General features: G+C 47.8%; 2 protein-coding genes across 2 annotated transcripts in view; both read right to left on the bottom strand.

Moving 5' to 3' along the window:
• Positions 1–8,231, bottom strand: part of GAD2 (glutamate decarboxylase 2) — a 76,737-nt gene extending 68,506 nt beyond the window's left edge. The window contains exons 1-6 of the mRNA XM_026478919.4: positions 8,156–8,231; positions 7,406–7,465; positions 7,054–7,203; positions 5,835–6,068; positions 1,051–1,141; positions 383–495 (exon numbers count right to left, since the gene is read on the bottom strand). Coding sequence (XP_026334704.1) covers positions 383–495; positions 1,051–1,141; positions 5,835–6,068; positions 7,054–7,203; positions 7,406–7,465; positions 8,156–8,231 — 724 coding nt within the window. The remainder of the gene's footprint in view (positions 1–382; positions 496–1,050; positions 1,142–5,834; positions 6,069–7,053; positions 7,204–7,405; positions 7,466–8,155) is intronic.
• A 4,139-nt stretch (positions 8,232–12,370) lies between these two features.
• The window catches only part of MYO3A (myosin IIIA), a 240,290-nt gene continuing 235,967 nt past the window's right edge, over positions 12,371–16,693 (bottom strand). The window contains exon 35 of the mRNA XM_048219508.2: positions 12,371–13,063. Within this exon, the coding sequence (XP_048075465.2) occupies positions 12,946–13,063 (118 nt within the window). The 3' untranslated portion in view covers positions 12,371–12,945. The remainder of the gene's footprint in view (positions 13,064–16,693) is intronic.

Raw genomic sequence — 16,693 nt, 5'->3', positions numbered from 1 at the left:
ATGATGCATCCCTGCACAGAGAAGGCTTCATTAAATGAGGCGTGGGAAGAGTTTCAGAGAGTGAGTTCCCTTATGAGGAATCTTTATTCCTTTGTTCCACACGATCCATACATCTTCTGTGTAGGGTCACAGTAGAAAGACTGAGGAAATATCATCCCGATTTATTCTCTTTCTGAACATACATGACTATTGCTCAAGCGTGGGCTGGTTGGCTTGGAAGCATGGTCAATGGTCATGTATCATCACACTCATTCTTTTGATCAACATAACCTATTTAACACAAGCAGAAATACAGACTGGATATTTAATCGCTCTTATGTTCGTAATGAGGCACTGTATATCAGAAGAAAAAACAGAAAGAAAGGTTGAAAATATCACATACCAGGAGAAAATATCCCATCGCCAGAGCCCCCTGGCCAGCCAATGATTTCTCTCATTTTCTTTAGTGTGACATATTCCAAGAGCACAAATACTGGAGCAATTTCATAGGTGAACCTGAAATGTCATAATGGCCACATTTTATGTATGTAACTCGAAGAAATAATTCATCATTACAACAGCTACAGAACTATTGTACGTCCCTTTTCAAGCCCTACATTCACAAAGGTTTTGATTATAGCTTTGAGCAGAGAGAAAATTATGTCTTCCTAAAAGTTGCCCATTCTTCTATATTCCTAAAGTTAAGGGCTTAATGCCCAAGGGTCATTTATCATAATGAATAAATAAAGGACACTGCAGAGTAATACTATTTAAAAGACATCATCTGGTCCCATTTCTTGTTCACATTATACATAATTATAAATCCAAAATGCCAAGAAAAGTGCCCTTTGTGTTTGAAAAATGTTATATAGCTTTGACTGCATGAAAGATACATCAGGGCTCTTTTAAGTTAGCGTGAACACCCCTATACTTCTGAAGTTTGTATCACTATGTTAGGGGCTACTTAATTAAAAAGAGATTTTCACGTGAGAGGTAGGATAAAGACTATGAAATCTCACTAATAATTATCTAGGATTTAAAAAAAAAAAACACCCACATTTAATGACTTACATGTTTGTGTTTGCTGTTGAGGTCAGCCAGTCCGCTGCTAATCCAACCATATCCAGTCCAGTGGAAAGTTGATTGAAATATCTGGGATGCCCTGAATAAAATGGAATACCAGAATCAAGACTGCATCCGGGGAAAATAAATGCCACTCAAACATATGATTACTTTAGCTAAAGAACCTTGAAAGATTCTTCAGTAACAGGAAATCCATATTCAGAAACGCAACACGTGCGTGCACACAGACACACCCCAAAAGGAGCATTTCATCTAACAAGAGAGACTATTTTGGGTTTTGGTATTTCTTAAAACACACTCTAAAAAAACTTCCTCTAAACATTATCCTATAAAAAAAGAATAAGAAGTGTGGTTTGCAATGTGGGTGCTAGTTGATTTCCTATCATCCCTTCAATACATTTGCAAATTAAAATGCCTGTGTAATCCAAAGCTATTCTTGTTTACACTCACGCTGCTAAAAATCCTTTTTGTTGACGTTGTTCTGGGAATCAGTCATATCATGACATCCGCCAGGCATGCCAACATTCACAGTGATACCAGTGACAGATGACTGATGATTACAAAAGACAAGGCAAAAATGAGAAAATAGGACACTCTGTTGAGTGATTTGCCTGGATTCAAAAGGTGATGATTGTCTAAAGAGGGCATGGGCAAATCTAATTCTTGTCGACTCTTTTCTGTCCAAATATTTGATTATAAACAACAGAACTCCTTCATAGTTGTGATTTAAAATAAAGCAGGATACAGTCAACCTCACTGCCTTGTCAACAAGACACATGAAGATATATTCAATGGGCTGATGGGTCCATTTGCAAGGCTTACCTAATTAACTTCCAGGTTTCTCTAAAACTCTCTAAAGGAGTTGACATCCAAGTACTCCTCAGGCTATTATTTAAAATGCGATTGTAAATATCTCATTAGAATTCCATTCCTTGTCTTGCCCCAGAAAAGCCTATCTCTAAATCTGTGATTTGTTTGGCAGCAAAAATTTTGGAAGATTATCAATTATGAACATAGCATCTGATAAAAAGGCAGCCGCCACTTATTGGATATCTGTCTGAAGCCTGGGGATGACGGTCTCTCAGGCCAGCATGGGCAAAACAAGATAAAGGAAGGCAATGGGAAAAGCAGGGACAAAAGTCAGCACAGAGCTTATCTCCAGGACTGGAGTGCTCTCTTATCAGCCTCGGGCATGTGGCTGGACAATTAGACACGAAGAAAAGATAGGAGCTGGGAAAGGGCACATTTCAAAGAGACTGGGATTTGTATGACTCTCCTCATTCTCGGGCATTGTTTTGCCTCCCTGTGCACAGCACCCTTCTACCTTTTCGCTCTCTACCAGGCCCTCTGATGCTGACCCTGTCAATTTATGCATCCAAGGAAAGTGAGAAAGCCCCTTTCCTGCTGCCGCTGGAGCTTCGGTCTGGAACAGCCCTCCCCTGTCTCTGCCTCATTGACTCCCCATTTCATTAGAGCTCACAGCTGAAATCACAGCCGCTTCTCCCTCCTGATGCCCCATCATTTCTCTTTCCCTAAGCCATTTCTTTAAAGCCAGGAAATTAATAAAGATTAGCAAATCAATCCATTAATCTACTCTCCCAATTCATATGCATTTTCTGGATGATTCTAGCGTCTATTATCACACACTATTTAACTCTCTGGAAACTTTGGCATGAAAATCTCTGCCAAAAAAAAAAAAAAATTGAGAGAAATTCCAAGGTGTATGTGTCCAGCCCCAGAATATCAAAAGGCCAATTCACCCTGCTGGCTGCATTTGGAAAAGTATGAAGCCAGTTTGAGGTTTCAGTGGCTTGACCCCCTTCTCTGTTTTTTTGATCTTGGTCTCCCATGGTACCTGAATCTCTCGTGCCTCAAAATTTTCATTCACTGATGGTGATGTGGAAAAAATGGAGGGAGGGAGATAGTTTGACAGGTTAGAACAACATGTCCTCTTGATTTCTGCAGAAGTATGCTGCAGAAATATTCGATTTGCTCCTTTCCCGTGACCTCCGCAGGCTGCCAGCGAATCCAGGCAGGGCTCTCCGAGAGAAAGGGTGTGAGAGCCCTGCCTTGGAGGCGGCCAGCTGTCCCAGCCGTTCTGGGCATCCAGCTGCCGCCGCTGCCTCCCCCACCGGACCCGGGAATCGGCGGCCAGGCGCAGCCGCGCAGCCGGGGAGACAGCGAGGAGGCAACGTGAGATTAGAGCCGCTCGGGCCTCTGGAACGCTCCCCACAGATTCGCAAATGAGCCAGCAAGGGCGCGCGGGCTCTGCGAACAACCAGCCCCGGGGAGGCCCTGACCCTCTTGTCCACAATCAGTTGCGGAGGGCCCCAAAGTCGGTCCAAACTGCATTCCGTGCACCCGCAGCACGCAACCAAGGACGGCCTCATTTATCGATGCTTCAATTTCTTTGTCTGATAGCTCCGTTAAAAGACTCAAGCCAACATTAACCCCTGCACTCCCCAGCCACCACCACCACCACCACCACCACCACCACCACTACCACCAAGTCTAATGACCCTCGAAAATGTTAATTATTTCAAAATTCTATCATTCCCTACAGCTTTCAGTTTTCTGTTCCAACAGTTCTTACAGACGTAATGTTAACAATACATGAAGACTTTAATTTGCGAGTATTTCCCCACTTGCCCTTCACTCCTCTCTAAGCTTGGAGCCCAAGTGGAAATTAGATTAAGGACTCTCAGTAGAAAGCAAGTCTTAACATAATTTATAAAAGCGTCTCCCAAGGAGAACTAAAATGCCTAATGGTCACAGGGATGGTAACTACTTTACAGACCCTAAATAGTACTAGTTGTCCAATACCAGTTATAAAAACCTGTAAACTTGCCAGTCAAAAAGAGGCTACTGGTGTTAATTCTTTGAACTGCTATTTGGCGGTGGAGTGGGGAAGACCAGAAGACTACATATGTTGTGAATAATATCGATATTGATGCTTAGAAATCCAACCTAATCCTACTTTCCCCTCAACTTTAAATAAAATGCATTAGAATGACACTTGACCAACAATTTCACAAGCATTATGGCAAAATCTAAGAATTGAATTGCCCCATCTTCTCCCAACACTAAATGAAGCATTGATAGACAGAACTATGACTTTCATTGACTTGCAATTCCCATTATCTTAACTCTTTAAATTACATGTCAGACATCACCAGCTTTTATGATGATGGTGTAGAACATTTTTATAGGTTCTTTTCGGGTTGGTAGCAATTAAAATAATAGGTAGCAACCTACTATTATCATATTTAAGTATTAGGTTAGGGGAATGGTTCAAACAAAAATGAATGAAAAGAACTGTTCAGGTTTGCACCCACAAATACATCAAAAGCTGGGAGGAGGAACATCTTTAATGCCTCGTATATACATCATGTGGATTCTCTGTGAACATAATTGAGAATGACAGCTAATAAGCCTTCCAAATTCATACTCCACAGACCAAGTGAGATCGAAATCACCAAGTTAAACTCCTTTCCCTATGTACCTAGTTCTAAGTCTACAGTCTCACAAAAGTAGATACTAATAATGCAGCAGATCGACTTCCCTAGGCTTCTTCTCTGCATACTTTTCCTCTCTGTTGGTGTAATGAATGCAAAAACAAAAACAAAAAGAGGTAGCTAAAAGTCACACAGCAAACATTCCTAAAATGCTTGTTGTTGATTAGAGTAATACGATAACTCATGAACCAAAGAAATGGCAACATAAAAAGATCAAGTTTCTATGGTAATTAATATTCATGTGACATTTTTATTTGCTAGCAGGTCTTTTTTAAGGCTACAAATCAATTTAGATCCACAAGGTATTCTATCCCTCGTGAAATTCATTCATACTTATTTTTATTGCTTTGATGAAGTGTAGTGCCATCATGCATCAGCGTGATTAGAGACAATGCAGGAAAAGAAGGGATGATCATGACCTGGGGAGATAAAGAGCCGATTTTGTGTAGATAAAATGAAAGCTTAGAATGTGCCCAAATAAATGTTACACCTAGGGCTGTAAAATGGATAGAGTATGAAGAATACTGTAAAAAAAAAAACACACAATAAATACAAAATACATTTTAAAATAAGGATATTTGATTTCCCTCCCCCACCCATTTTCTTTATTTTATATTCAGAATGGCAATGAAGCACACACATCCTTGTATATAACACGGCTGTGTAGTTAAGCTAGTTTATATTGTGTTTTCTTTCGTGTACATTTCTTTAAAAAAAGAGAAAACGTGGGGTTTGAATCTGAAGTCCTGACCATTTGAGACAATGTCAAAATATTATCCCCCTGTTGCAGTGATTACATAGGATGGTTTGTCCAATGTCTGACCATTCCCATGCCAAGGAAATGACTAGCACTACACTAGTATTTGGGCTTTTGTTTGGATCATGCCTTTTGAGCGTTCATTTCCATATTCCCTTTCTTTCTCCATTTTGGGCCACTTCTACTGGCCTCTGCTGACAAATGGTTGCTTCTACATCAGTGGTTAATCTCCATGGCCAAGTACGTGCAATGTAAAATCTGATGATTTAAATTTAATACATTTATAATGTTTCTGATATTATCAACTTCAGAAGCATGAATATTAATCGTAAAGGGTGCCTTTGCTTTATATCACTCTAATAATGACCTTTTTTAATTGATGAAAACAACCTTGTAAATTTGAAAATACCGGTAACTCCATAAAACAGAAAACATTTTTATATAAAAAATAAAAATTGTAAAAGGAAAAAAGAGCTTTATTATTTTTGACTGGACAATACCTGTTTTAATTGCATATTTTAGAGTCGTTTGGCAATGCATCAAAATTTCCTCCAAATTTTGTGGTTGGTCTGCCAATTCCCAGTTATACTCTTGAAGGAGCTCATTAGGGTAATGGAAATCAATCACTTTGGTTGATCTATCGAAACTTTTCACCACATATTGAAGCAAAATGTCCATAACATCTTGCAGAAATGCCAAAGTGGGCCTTTCTCCGTCACACGCTGGCAGCAAGTCTAAAGAATGGAATCAAAATGCTACATTTTAATTTTACTGTGAAAATATCCAGGCAAGATCTTGATTCGGCAATTTCTCTTTGGACTGAGAGCTTTCGTGCTTAAAGAAAAAAAATCTGGAAACACAGAGCATTTTCTTTAAAGGGGAGGTATTTTTCAAAGACAAAGGAAAAAGAGAAATTGCGGTTTCTCCCCCACCCCAAATTAATTCTTGCATTTCAATCCAAAACGTATTGTTTGCTTTGTTTTTTAAAAGGAGTGTGCCTCCATTCATCTGTTTCACAGGGGTCCGTCCTAAATATTCTATCTCAGTAAATCATGTTAAATGATTATAGAAATAGGTCATATCAGAAACGTTTGAGGAATGCCTTTGGGCAAATCAGGCAAAGTGGAGCATGCAATGTTAGGATCTCTGACCCGATAAGATGGCTCGCTATTTCCTAAGTCAGTGTGTGTGTGTGTGTGTGTGTGTGTGTGCGCGCGCGCCCTCACGCTCATTTAGGTGACTGGGTGTGTAAACACAAGGGAATAAAACCGTGCGCAGGTCTCACGTGAATAGAATAGGTTCCCTGTGAAATTGCAGCTATGAATTACTCTTGTCATCTAAAGACCTAGAAAGTCTCAGCAACCAAGTCCCAACAGTTTCAGTGGCCACCCAGAAGCCAACCTCGAGGTCCAGCGCCCGCGCCCGCGGGGACCTCCGCCAACCGCAGACCCGAGGGCGGCACTGGGGCAAGAGCGCCGCGGCCCTAGAGTCCCCTTGGAACGCCCGTACCCAGCGCTACGCAGAGGCCGGGGTTGGGGCTGAGACGGAAGGGACAGGCCCCGCGTTTCTCGCTTTCAGCTGAAGATTCACGTAAGGTCCGCCTCCGCCCTGCTTCTCGACGACTCGGGTCAGGCCACTGTCACCGAGTCCCTTCTGGTCGCGGTGGGTGGAACAGTGCGAGGGACAGTGGCTCCCGGGGACCCCACGAGGCGCCTTTACCTGTTGCATGTAGAAACGCATAGTTGACATCCGCTTTGGGGCAGCTGCAAGGCTTCTGATTACAGGCGCAGGCGCCCTTCCGGGAGGTGGCCCGCGAAGGCTCGCTCCCGCCACTCTCCGCCGGCTTCTCGGCATCGCCGTAGAGCAGGGCTAGGCAAGCACATCGGGAGCACTGGTCAGCCGCCTGGCGGTCCCGGCTCCCTCGCCCCTGCCCACCCCCGGCCAAGAAATCTCAACTCCGCTGTTGGGGATGCGAAGGTGAGAAGGTGACATTGCCCCCGCGGGGCCCAGAGGCAACCGACTGGCGGTGTTCGACTCCCTCCCCCGGCACGGGCACGGGCAGGGCACTCACCGCACAGCTTGTTTCCGATGCCGCCCGTGAACTTCTGGGCCACCTGACACCAGGCTCTCGCTGCAAGCAAAGGCAGGTAGGAGGACAGCGAGACAGAAAGAGAACAGCAGACAGACGTGTGAAATTTCGTTCCACGGGAACAAGCGCACTAAACCCGGGGTCCGAAAAGGGGCCGCCTGGGGCTCTGCACAGAGGACAGGTGCAGGAGGGGTGCGGCAGCCAGGCGGCCCGGCCCGGCCCGACCTTACGTTCGCTGATTTGTTTCCAAGAGAAGTCCAGACCCTTCCAGGTGCCAGTAGGTTTAAGCAAACTCCTCTCCCTGCCCTGCTCCAGCGAGTTTTCCTAGCTAGATACCGAAGCTGTCCATTTTCCTCGCAGGCTCTTTTTCCAGACCAAGAATTCTCTTTCATTTTTTCCCTTTCCCCACAGCCTCTCTATCCCTCTACAGGGTCCAGACACCAAGATGGTGGAGTGCCCCAGGCCCACGGAATTCGGTGTTGGCGGAGACGCCTCTGTGTTTGGGGGGCTCTCCCAGACTCCTTTGAAACGGGTCTGAGATTCTTTGGGTGACTTTCCAAGGGATAAGGACCTGTGGGGGTTTGGTCTCTTGGGCCATCAGGGACCTACAGCGAGAGCAGAGCCAAGTGTCCGAAGTTTCCTGTTGCAGGTGGAAAAACCTTCCTCTTCCCTAGCACTGCAAACCCCAGTCCACCCGTAGAGCTCGCCTGCTGCAGACCCCTGTTCCCCTACCTGTGCCGGGGTTCTCGGGATCCCCGGAGCCATCTTCAGACCCGAAGGACCAAAAGCCGGAGCCTGGAGATGCCATCAGCGCTGTGAGACTGGAGCGGGTCGCCTCCGAGCGCGAACTGTCGGCGAGCTGTCCTCGGCTCGGCCCTGCGCGCGCCTGCGTGCGTGTGAGTATGGCGGGAGGAGGGCACTGAGCGGGGACCCGCGCGGCCGTGCGGCAGAGGGTGGGTGTCACACAGGGACAGGAAACGTGCGTGTCTGCGTGTGAGTGCGTGTGTGTGTGTTGGGGTTAGGGCTTAGAGACGTGGCAACTCTCGGAAGGGCTGAGGTTAAATAGGGAAGGAGACTGAAGTGTCCGCGCAGCAGGGATATGAGAAAGCGTCGAGCACCCGAACTGCTTTTGAAGGAGAAGGAGTCCAATCGGGATGGATGAGGGGGCGGCGGAGAGAAAAAATGGGAGAGGGAGGATGCGAGGCAGACAGCGCGCACGAGCTGGAGTCAGAGCGTGTGGGTGGGAGGCGTGCAGGGGAGCCCCTGGGGACCTCTAGCCGCGAGCCTGCTAACAGCCCCCGCGGGCCCGGGTGCGCTGTCCAGAGTGCTAACGCTGCTGACTGAGAGCGGGCTTCAGCGAGGGGTAGACTAGAGAGACCTTGGCGAGGCGGAGCGGGTGGCCTCATACAGGCATCGATTGGCGTATTGTTTGAGGTCTGGCTCCTGTTGCCGGGAAGGAGGCGCGATTTCCGCGCCGCCTTCCTCCAAGACGGTGCTGAGGTCGCTGTGACCTCGAGAGCCCCGGCGGCTGGGCTGGAATCACGAGCGGTTCGTGAGCTCGGGGAGGGGACGGTGGGGGAAGGGCGCCTACGCACCGAAGCACTCATTTCTAGAGCCTGACGCCTTCCTACTGAGCCGCGCGGTGCTCGGGAGCGCGTCATTCCTGTGCTTCGGGGAGCGCGGTCGCTGAACCCACCGTCCAGGATCTGACTGACGGCTGGGAAAAAGACTGCTGATTGAGGCAATTAAAATCCATGCAGGAGCCTATCACCGAGGACCTCGGGCTGGGGGGAGGGGGAGAATGGAAACATCTTGGAGGGGGGCGAGGGAGAGCAACTAGAATCTGTAGGCAGGATTGACGGCTGATGTGGGATGGGATTGGGTCATTTAGTGACCTTGGCCAGTGGAGGCGTGAAAGGGTTTGCTGCTTTCGTGTGACCGGAATCGATGTGTGCGTAGGAGGCTATGCAATCCGAGCTTTCCAAATTCAAGGCCGAAAGAAGGCATCGTCTGCTGGGCCCTCGAGTCACAGGGCTTCAAATCAACAATCTGATCCCCACTCCCACCCCTCCGAGAATCTTCACGATAGCGGGCGGAGGTGGTGGGGGCGGCGAGATTCACTATTTCTGAGGCCTGCTGCGAAGGGGTTTCTTCTTTCCTGAGAAAGTCAGAATCTCTACCCTCTTAGAAAATCCTTTACGTTAAAAGCCGTTAAACAGAGGGAAGACGCCCTGAGATTTTGCGGCCGCGTTGATTTCGAGTTGCTTTCCCTTGGTAGCGGAGATCAGCGTCACGTACACCTTGCGGCTCCTGGGCTCTCAGAGGCTGAGGAAGATCCGGGTGGGGAAAGGCTGCGTCCTGCCTTCCGCCGCGTGCATTCCCTTGAGCGAGCGTTTTTCATTTCCACTCTGTTCGCAAGCCCTTATTACTCTGACCCCCTGAATCAAGTCCCCAAATCTAACAAAGCGGAGACTCACGGATCCTGTGTTGGCCACCGCCCCTCGATCCTCGCTTAGGAAGGGCGTCGTGGGGCCTGGGTGGCCGCATCAAGCCCAAGTCCTGTGTTCCCCAGGCACGCGGGGGCCTGGTAAATTCTCTCCATGAAGCTTCGTCTGGGTGCCCGAGCGGGGAGGAGCACGAGGCTCTAAATCCCTGCCCGGGAGTGGCGTCTGGGAAGGGCGCTGGCCAAGGTCCTGCCGTAGACTTGGCTCAAAGCCTGCTGTGTGGAGAAGCCCGCATCGAGCTGCGGGCCCTTGGTGGGCATGCACCCAGGCCTCAGTGTGGCCACCTTCTCCGGAGCTCTCGGCTTCAGAGGACCCAGGTTACGACGCCAGGTTGTAAAGACTTCGTGATTCGGCCGTCTGCGCGCGGGCAGGGCAGCTCCGCAGCTCTAGCTCCAGCAGTGCGGATGCGAGTCGAGAGACCAGTTCTTTGTTTAAATCCACACCAAATCCTGCTAATGTTTTGCTTCAACCCAGCACGCTGGGGTTGCAGAACATTTCGGCAATGGATAAATAGTCGAAGACATAAAGATTCTTTAAAACAAGCATTTAAAACACTCACGAAGCCCCGAAGGTGGAAACGGATTAAAACACAGGGAAGGTAGAAACCACAACACCTGGACTTAACGTATTTTTTTAAAACACGGCTTAAAATCCCACTGTTTAAACTCGATTAAATCCTACAGCTCTGGAGCACTTTGAATCTAATGGTGGTATTTACATTTTTTATTTAACACACCCTATTTCACAGCACTCGGGGATCTGATTTGTCTTTCCTTAACGTGGGTCCTCCCTAGACAGCAATTTGCTTTATAAAGACTTTGATTTCAAAAAGGAGCCCGCTCCCCCCACTCCCAGGCTTGGCTTCGGAGATAACAAAAGAGCTCAGGGAGGTAATAATTACAGTCATTAGTTCACAAAGGAGGCAGCCAACAAATGGGAAGGGGAGGAGGGCCAGTGCTCTGGGGAAAAGCTTTCGAAGCCTCTTCCTCAATAGGGGGAGAGAGACCCAGGCTCCAGGGGCTGCTCTACTGGGCGGGTTTCCTGGGTTGACCTATTTCTTGTCCCTGGGTTATCCAGAGATGGCATTGCAGGTCTCCCAAAGAAGAACATCTGGTACAAGTTTTCCCTTGTGTCTTCCCAGTGCTTAAATGTCGAAGGACAGAAAACGGGAGATGGAAAGAGAGAAAGAAAAAGGAGAGGAAACAAAGAAATACAAAAGAAAAAAGGGAAACAAAAACACTGAAACCTGTCACCGAGTGTTTGAGATTCCCTTTTCTAAACCCACTGAAAAAGGGGGTGGAGAGTAGGGAGGGTGCCTATTGTCCCCAATCCATCGACAGAAGGGCTGGGGTTGCCAGGCCTCTGGTGCACACGGGCCACTTCGGGAGCTTGAAGAAGAGGCCTGGCAGCGAAGTGGAGATCAGCTTTTTCTCCCAGGGGACCTCCCAGTGGTGGGTGGATGCTTGGGTGGGGGCGTGGGGACTCGATTCACCTTGGGTTCCAGAATCTCTCGCCTCCTTGACAGTGCACAGTGCCCCGAGGTGCTGGTTTCACTGGTGCCTGTGCTAGGCCTGCAGACCGTCAAAACTGAGCTCTCAGTGGTCCCCAAGGCTGACCCCGAGCGGAGGCTGCAAGGAGAACCTAGGGAAGGAGCAGGGCCTACAGCACGCACAACTCTGAGTTTAGCCCTGCCACAGCGGGAGGTTTCCCCCTAGAGCTGGTCTCATTTGTAAAATGAAGAGGTTGTAGTCATCTCTGCGGGACCTTCTGGCATCAACGTTTTGGGCTGGAGAGAACCTTACACCCTGTGGGCGAGCTGTGCAACATTCACCCGCCTTCACTCAGTCCTCCAAAATTTCCCCCATAGTCTCCTGGCTCCCGGCCGCAGGTGCAACATACACCAGCAGAAGGGACAATCCACATCCCCAAACCCTTCTCCCAATTCAGTCATCCATGAAATCACCTCGCCATCCTTCCTGACGATCTTCAGACTGCATGCACACAGACGGTGTCAGTTCCACAGAAGAGCTCAACCCAAATAAGATGCAGTCAACCGAGGAAGGAAAACTTCTGCCCACTCATCGCCCTCCCCTCTCTCTTAAATACTCCAGAATTCGGAGCCAAGAGGATTGCCTCAAATTGGCAGACTAGGAGAGCCTGAATAACCTTTCAGTTTGCTCGGTGGTGGGGCTAACGGTGTGTGTGCACGCGCGCAGTGTGGGGGGAATTTGGGGATTTATCCGGAGGCCATATTTGGGTCGCAAGACCTGGTTTTTAACTTAGATGGCATGTTTGTTTGGGATGGTTGGAGTCTGGAGTTGTTCTTGGCGGAGGCAGAAGACACCGTCGCCCCCCTGCCTGGGCATCTGCACCTGCACAGCTGGACAGGAGTCGTTCAGCCCTGAAGAGGAATATCGGTGTACCAGCCCCCAAAGCCACGGCCTTTCCAGGGCACTTCCTTTATTTAATAACCTCAATAACCACGGGAAGGGAAAGCGCGAGTGTGAGATGAAGTTCATTTTCAAAGCTTCCCCCGCCCTCGCCTCTCCTCCCAACCCGGGCTATGTTTTACTCGCCCCTCGAGTGTTCCGCGGGGCGGGGAGAGCCGTTTCCAAGGAAAAAGAAATCCTTGAAGTCACCCAAAATGAGAGAAGAGGGATCGGCGAGAGCTCTGGCGCAGTCGGGTCCATGGGAGTTTCAAATGAGTGAACAAAGAGATACACAGGGGGCGAGGGATAGGGATGCCCCAGCTGGCGGGCTGGTGGGAGCGGAGGGTGCGGGAGTGCGGAGACACCGAGTGCGGAGACACCGCGTCCGAGGAAGAGCTCGCACTTCTCCGCCTCCGGAGAGGTTGGCCCAGGCACTCGAGGGGCGAGCACAGCGGGCAGCCCCTGCTAAGGTCAGAGCCGCGGCTTCAGCTCCCTGTGGTGCCAGTGCCAGAGGGTCCCCCGCTTTGGCCCCCGCAAAGCCCCGCAGTCTCGCGCACATTCCCGTGGGATGGCCCCCAGAACAGCCGGGCTACACCTGCTGCACAAGGCGCTGCCGCTGGGAAGTCTTGCGCAGGAGCCTCCGGTAGTCGTAGGGGTTGGCCGCGGAGTCCTTTTCCTCCCGCTCCTGGTTCTCCTCCGCCCAGCACCTGCATCGAAACCAGGGCCCGAGAGTCAGCGGCGCGAGCGCGGCAGCGGCGCCCCGCCCACCCAGAGAGGCGATTCTAGTCCTCACACCTCCCACCAACTGCAGTCGTTTAAGAGCCGCACATTCAAAACAGCTGCATAATTTTCTCAGCAGGTTTTCAATTTTCCCCAAGCAGGCGGGGGAGCCTGGTGACTTTGTCTTCGGATGACAGCTAAGCAAGGCGTCAGAAGGGGTAGTTGAGAGAGGTGAGCTTCCCCCGGTTTGCAAGAACTCACAACCAATAAACAAATATTTATTTTAGTACCTTAATTTTTTTTAACACATTTTGGTCAAGCAGGAAAATTCAAAGCGCCTAAATAGACGACCATCGTTTTGCGTTTTAAAACTGCTCAAATGTTTCTCCGAAGCACTCCTCCCAAATTCGATCAACCACGGGTAGCTGTGGGCCCAGTCTGTTCTTTGAAGGAGGCTGTTGGGCCACCTTTCCTGAACCTACCGCAGGGAAAATCTACCAACCTTACCTTTAGATTCTGCGGCTTGCCTGGGGAAGAAAGGTGCTCCCTAATGCAGCTACAAAGATACATTAATTTACGTATGTGCTCCCTACTAAGTATTAGCTGTCAGCACAGCTAAGGGTAAATGTAAGTCCCCACACTCATGGAGTTTGATCTAGTGTGGGAGAGGACCAGACAACCTTAATATGCCAGGTGGTGAGGTGCTATGCAGAAGAGTAACGCAGGCGAATGAGATAAGGCTGATGGGTGTGTGTGTGTGTGTGTGTGTGCGCGTGTACAAGCACTTTCAGTGAGGGTGACCAGGAAAGGCCTCTCTGATAAGGTGACATTTGAGAAGAGACCTGAAGGGAAGAGGAGGGGTGAGCCAGGCAGATCTCTTTGGGAAGAGCAGTCATTCCAGGATGATGGGTCAACCAGTGTAAAGGCCCCAAGACTACAGCATGTGTATTGTCTTCATGGAAGAGCAAGGAGGCCATTGTGGCTTGAATGAAGTGAGCAAGGGGGAGAATAGCAAGGATTGAGAGCAGGAGAAATGAAGGGATAATGTGGCAGATAACAGTGCTTTGGGAACATGGCAAGGATTTGAATTTTACTTAGAGCTGGACAGACATTGGAGGGACATGAGTGGAGGAATAGTTCATAAAAGAATCTGGCTGCTAAAGTAAGTAAACTAAGGAGGTCTGTTAGGAGATACTGCAATAGTCCCAGCCAGGCTGATAGTGGCTTGGATGCGGCTTAAAGAAGAGGAAAGAACTGATAAGGTTTTGGTCATACTTGAAGGCAGAACTGAAAGAGTCTGCTGATACACTGGATGTGGGGTGTAAATGAAAGGAATCCAGAAGGTCTCCAAGGTTTTTGGCTTAAACAACTGGAAGGATGAAGTTGCCATTTAACGAGATGGGGAAGGTTAGAGGAAGAGTATTTTTTGGGGGAAAGGGGGATAAATATTTTGGTTTTCGTTTTGCAAAGTTTGAGATATTTATTAGATATTCAAGAGGAGATAATGAATAGGCAGTTGGATATATAAATCCTAATCTAGGCTAGAGATTTCAGTTTCAGAATTTTAAGTAGACAGATGATATTTAAGGGCATGAGAGTATGTGTTGATAAACCAAAAGACTGGGCACTCCAAGGTTAAAGAGGGCTGTGACATGAGGACGTATCAGCAAAGGAGAATGAGAAAGAGCAGCCAGCGAGGTCAGAAGCAAATCAAGGGAAGTACTGTCCTGGAGGCCAATGAAGAAAATGATAAGACAATATGAGGATTGAGACTAGATCATGGGATATGGCAGAATTGAAGTCATTTGTGACCTTGGTAGGGGCAGTTTCAGTGACATGGTGGGGATGGAATCCTGAGTGCAGTGGCCCATGAGAGAACAGGAAGCAAAAACACTGAGAAGGAAGGATCGCCCTCATGTAACTCTCTTTAGCTAGCAAGAAGAGCAGGAACACGGGGTTTGGAAGGGGGGTTGAGTCAAGGGTGTTTTTTATGATGGGTCCAATTGCATCACGTTCACAGATTGTCAGAAATTATGCAGTAATTTGGACAAACATTCAAGATGTAAAAGAGGGAGGGGATAACTGCAGAACAATGTTCTTGAGCAGGTGGAAGGACCCAGATTCAGTGCACCACAGGAAGGTCTGGCCTTAGCTGGGACGACAGTCATCTGTAGTAAACTGAGGGAAGCATATGGGTAAGTGGTAGATTTGGCAGTGGTGGTGTGTGTCTGTTCTCTATTATTTTCTCAGTAAAATAGGAAAGAAGGTGAAAGCGGGGAGGTTTTGAAGGTTTGAGAAGAGGAAGGGGTCTGAAAGAATGGACTGGGAAAGTGGGACAGTGGAATTTGGGGGAAATATAGTATAGCAAAATAACTCGAAGGGCCTGCCTCAGGTGTGTGCTCATATATCTTGAGTGAGATTTGGTTGTTTTCTTCTCTAGTCACATATAGCTCTGTAGGTGCAGGTATGGATTTGGTAGAAAGCCGGGGTTATCCAGCAATGGGGCTTGCCAGTTGACTGTAACTGAGGGAGAAAAGGGCAGGGTCACTGAAGGTATACGCAAAGCAGTGAAAATAATAATGAATGGAGAGGGCTAGAGTTTTGCTTGCAGATGAATGTGCCCCTATTCTGGTCCATTCTGAATAGAGAATTAAAAAAAGAAGACACCATTGGGAAGGTCTTTAGGGCATCTTGAGCTCAGTGGATACTTGATAGGGAAGGTCTGTGGGTAGCATCATCATGGGCATCTACGGGGCAGATGGTCATCGTCTTCTGATTAAGTGACTTGAATTCTCATACCCATTCAGCTCATTTCGTTATGAGAATATGGAGTATCAACCATCTGCCAGGTACAACACACACATTATCTCGAATTCTAAGGACAGCATGGTAAGACCTGAGGTTCTCCTTAGCTTCGATCTGCAGAGGAGGAACCAGACTGGTTCTACTTGATGAAGCAAGTGAGGAACAGAGTGAGGCTTCAAATCCACGTCCACACCACTCAAATCTCATACTTTCCCCATCGTATCCCCTTCGTCTTTTTTCTGCTGATGCTTCCTTCGTGAGTTTCCTATCCCTTAACCAAGGCACTCTTGTTCCATTTTATTTTTTTTTCCCTTACCATCCTCCCTGTATCTCCTTGTTATAATTAACACCTGGCTATGCCTTTAAAACCCCACCTCTCTCAATATTGCTCAAGAGAGAGTCCACCAAGACCCACCTTACGAGATGAAGGGACATCGGTTCTCTTGTCATCTAATGACATTCTCTAATCACTACCTGCAACTGCTTTTACTTAGTTAAAATTCATGAGACACTCAACTTCATCACTGCTGTGGTCCCTGATTCCCAGACCTACTCACACCTTCCTGGGTGACATTAGTAGTTGGGGTGTATGTGTGTGCATATATTAAATATATGATATGTAAAATGCTATCAGAATAATATGTTTATGTATAAATATATAAAGTAATATACTTATTTATATGTAGTATATAAGATATATATTTGTCATATAATAAGTTAATGTATATAATAATTATATCTATCTTTCTGCAATAATATCTTTCAACATACAGTTTGATGCCAAGTTTCTCTAACTGTCCCCAAATGTCTTA

Source organism: Ursus arctos, unplaced genomic scaffold (assembly GCF_023065955.2).
Source record: "Ursus arctos isolate Adak ecotype North America unplaced genomic scaffold, UrsArc2.0 scaffold_30, whole genome shotgun sequence".
NCBI lineage: Eukaryota > Metazoa > Chordata > Mammalia > Carnivora > Ursidae > Ursus > Ursus arctos.
Note: the sequence above shows the minus strand (reverse complement) of the source record. Positions and strands in the feature narration are given on the sequence as shown.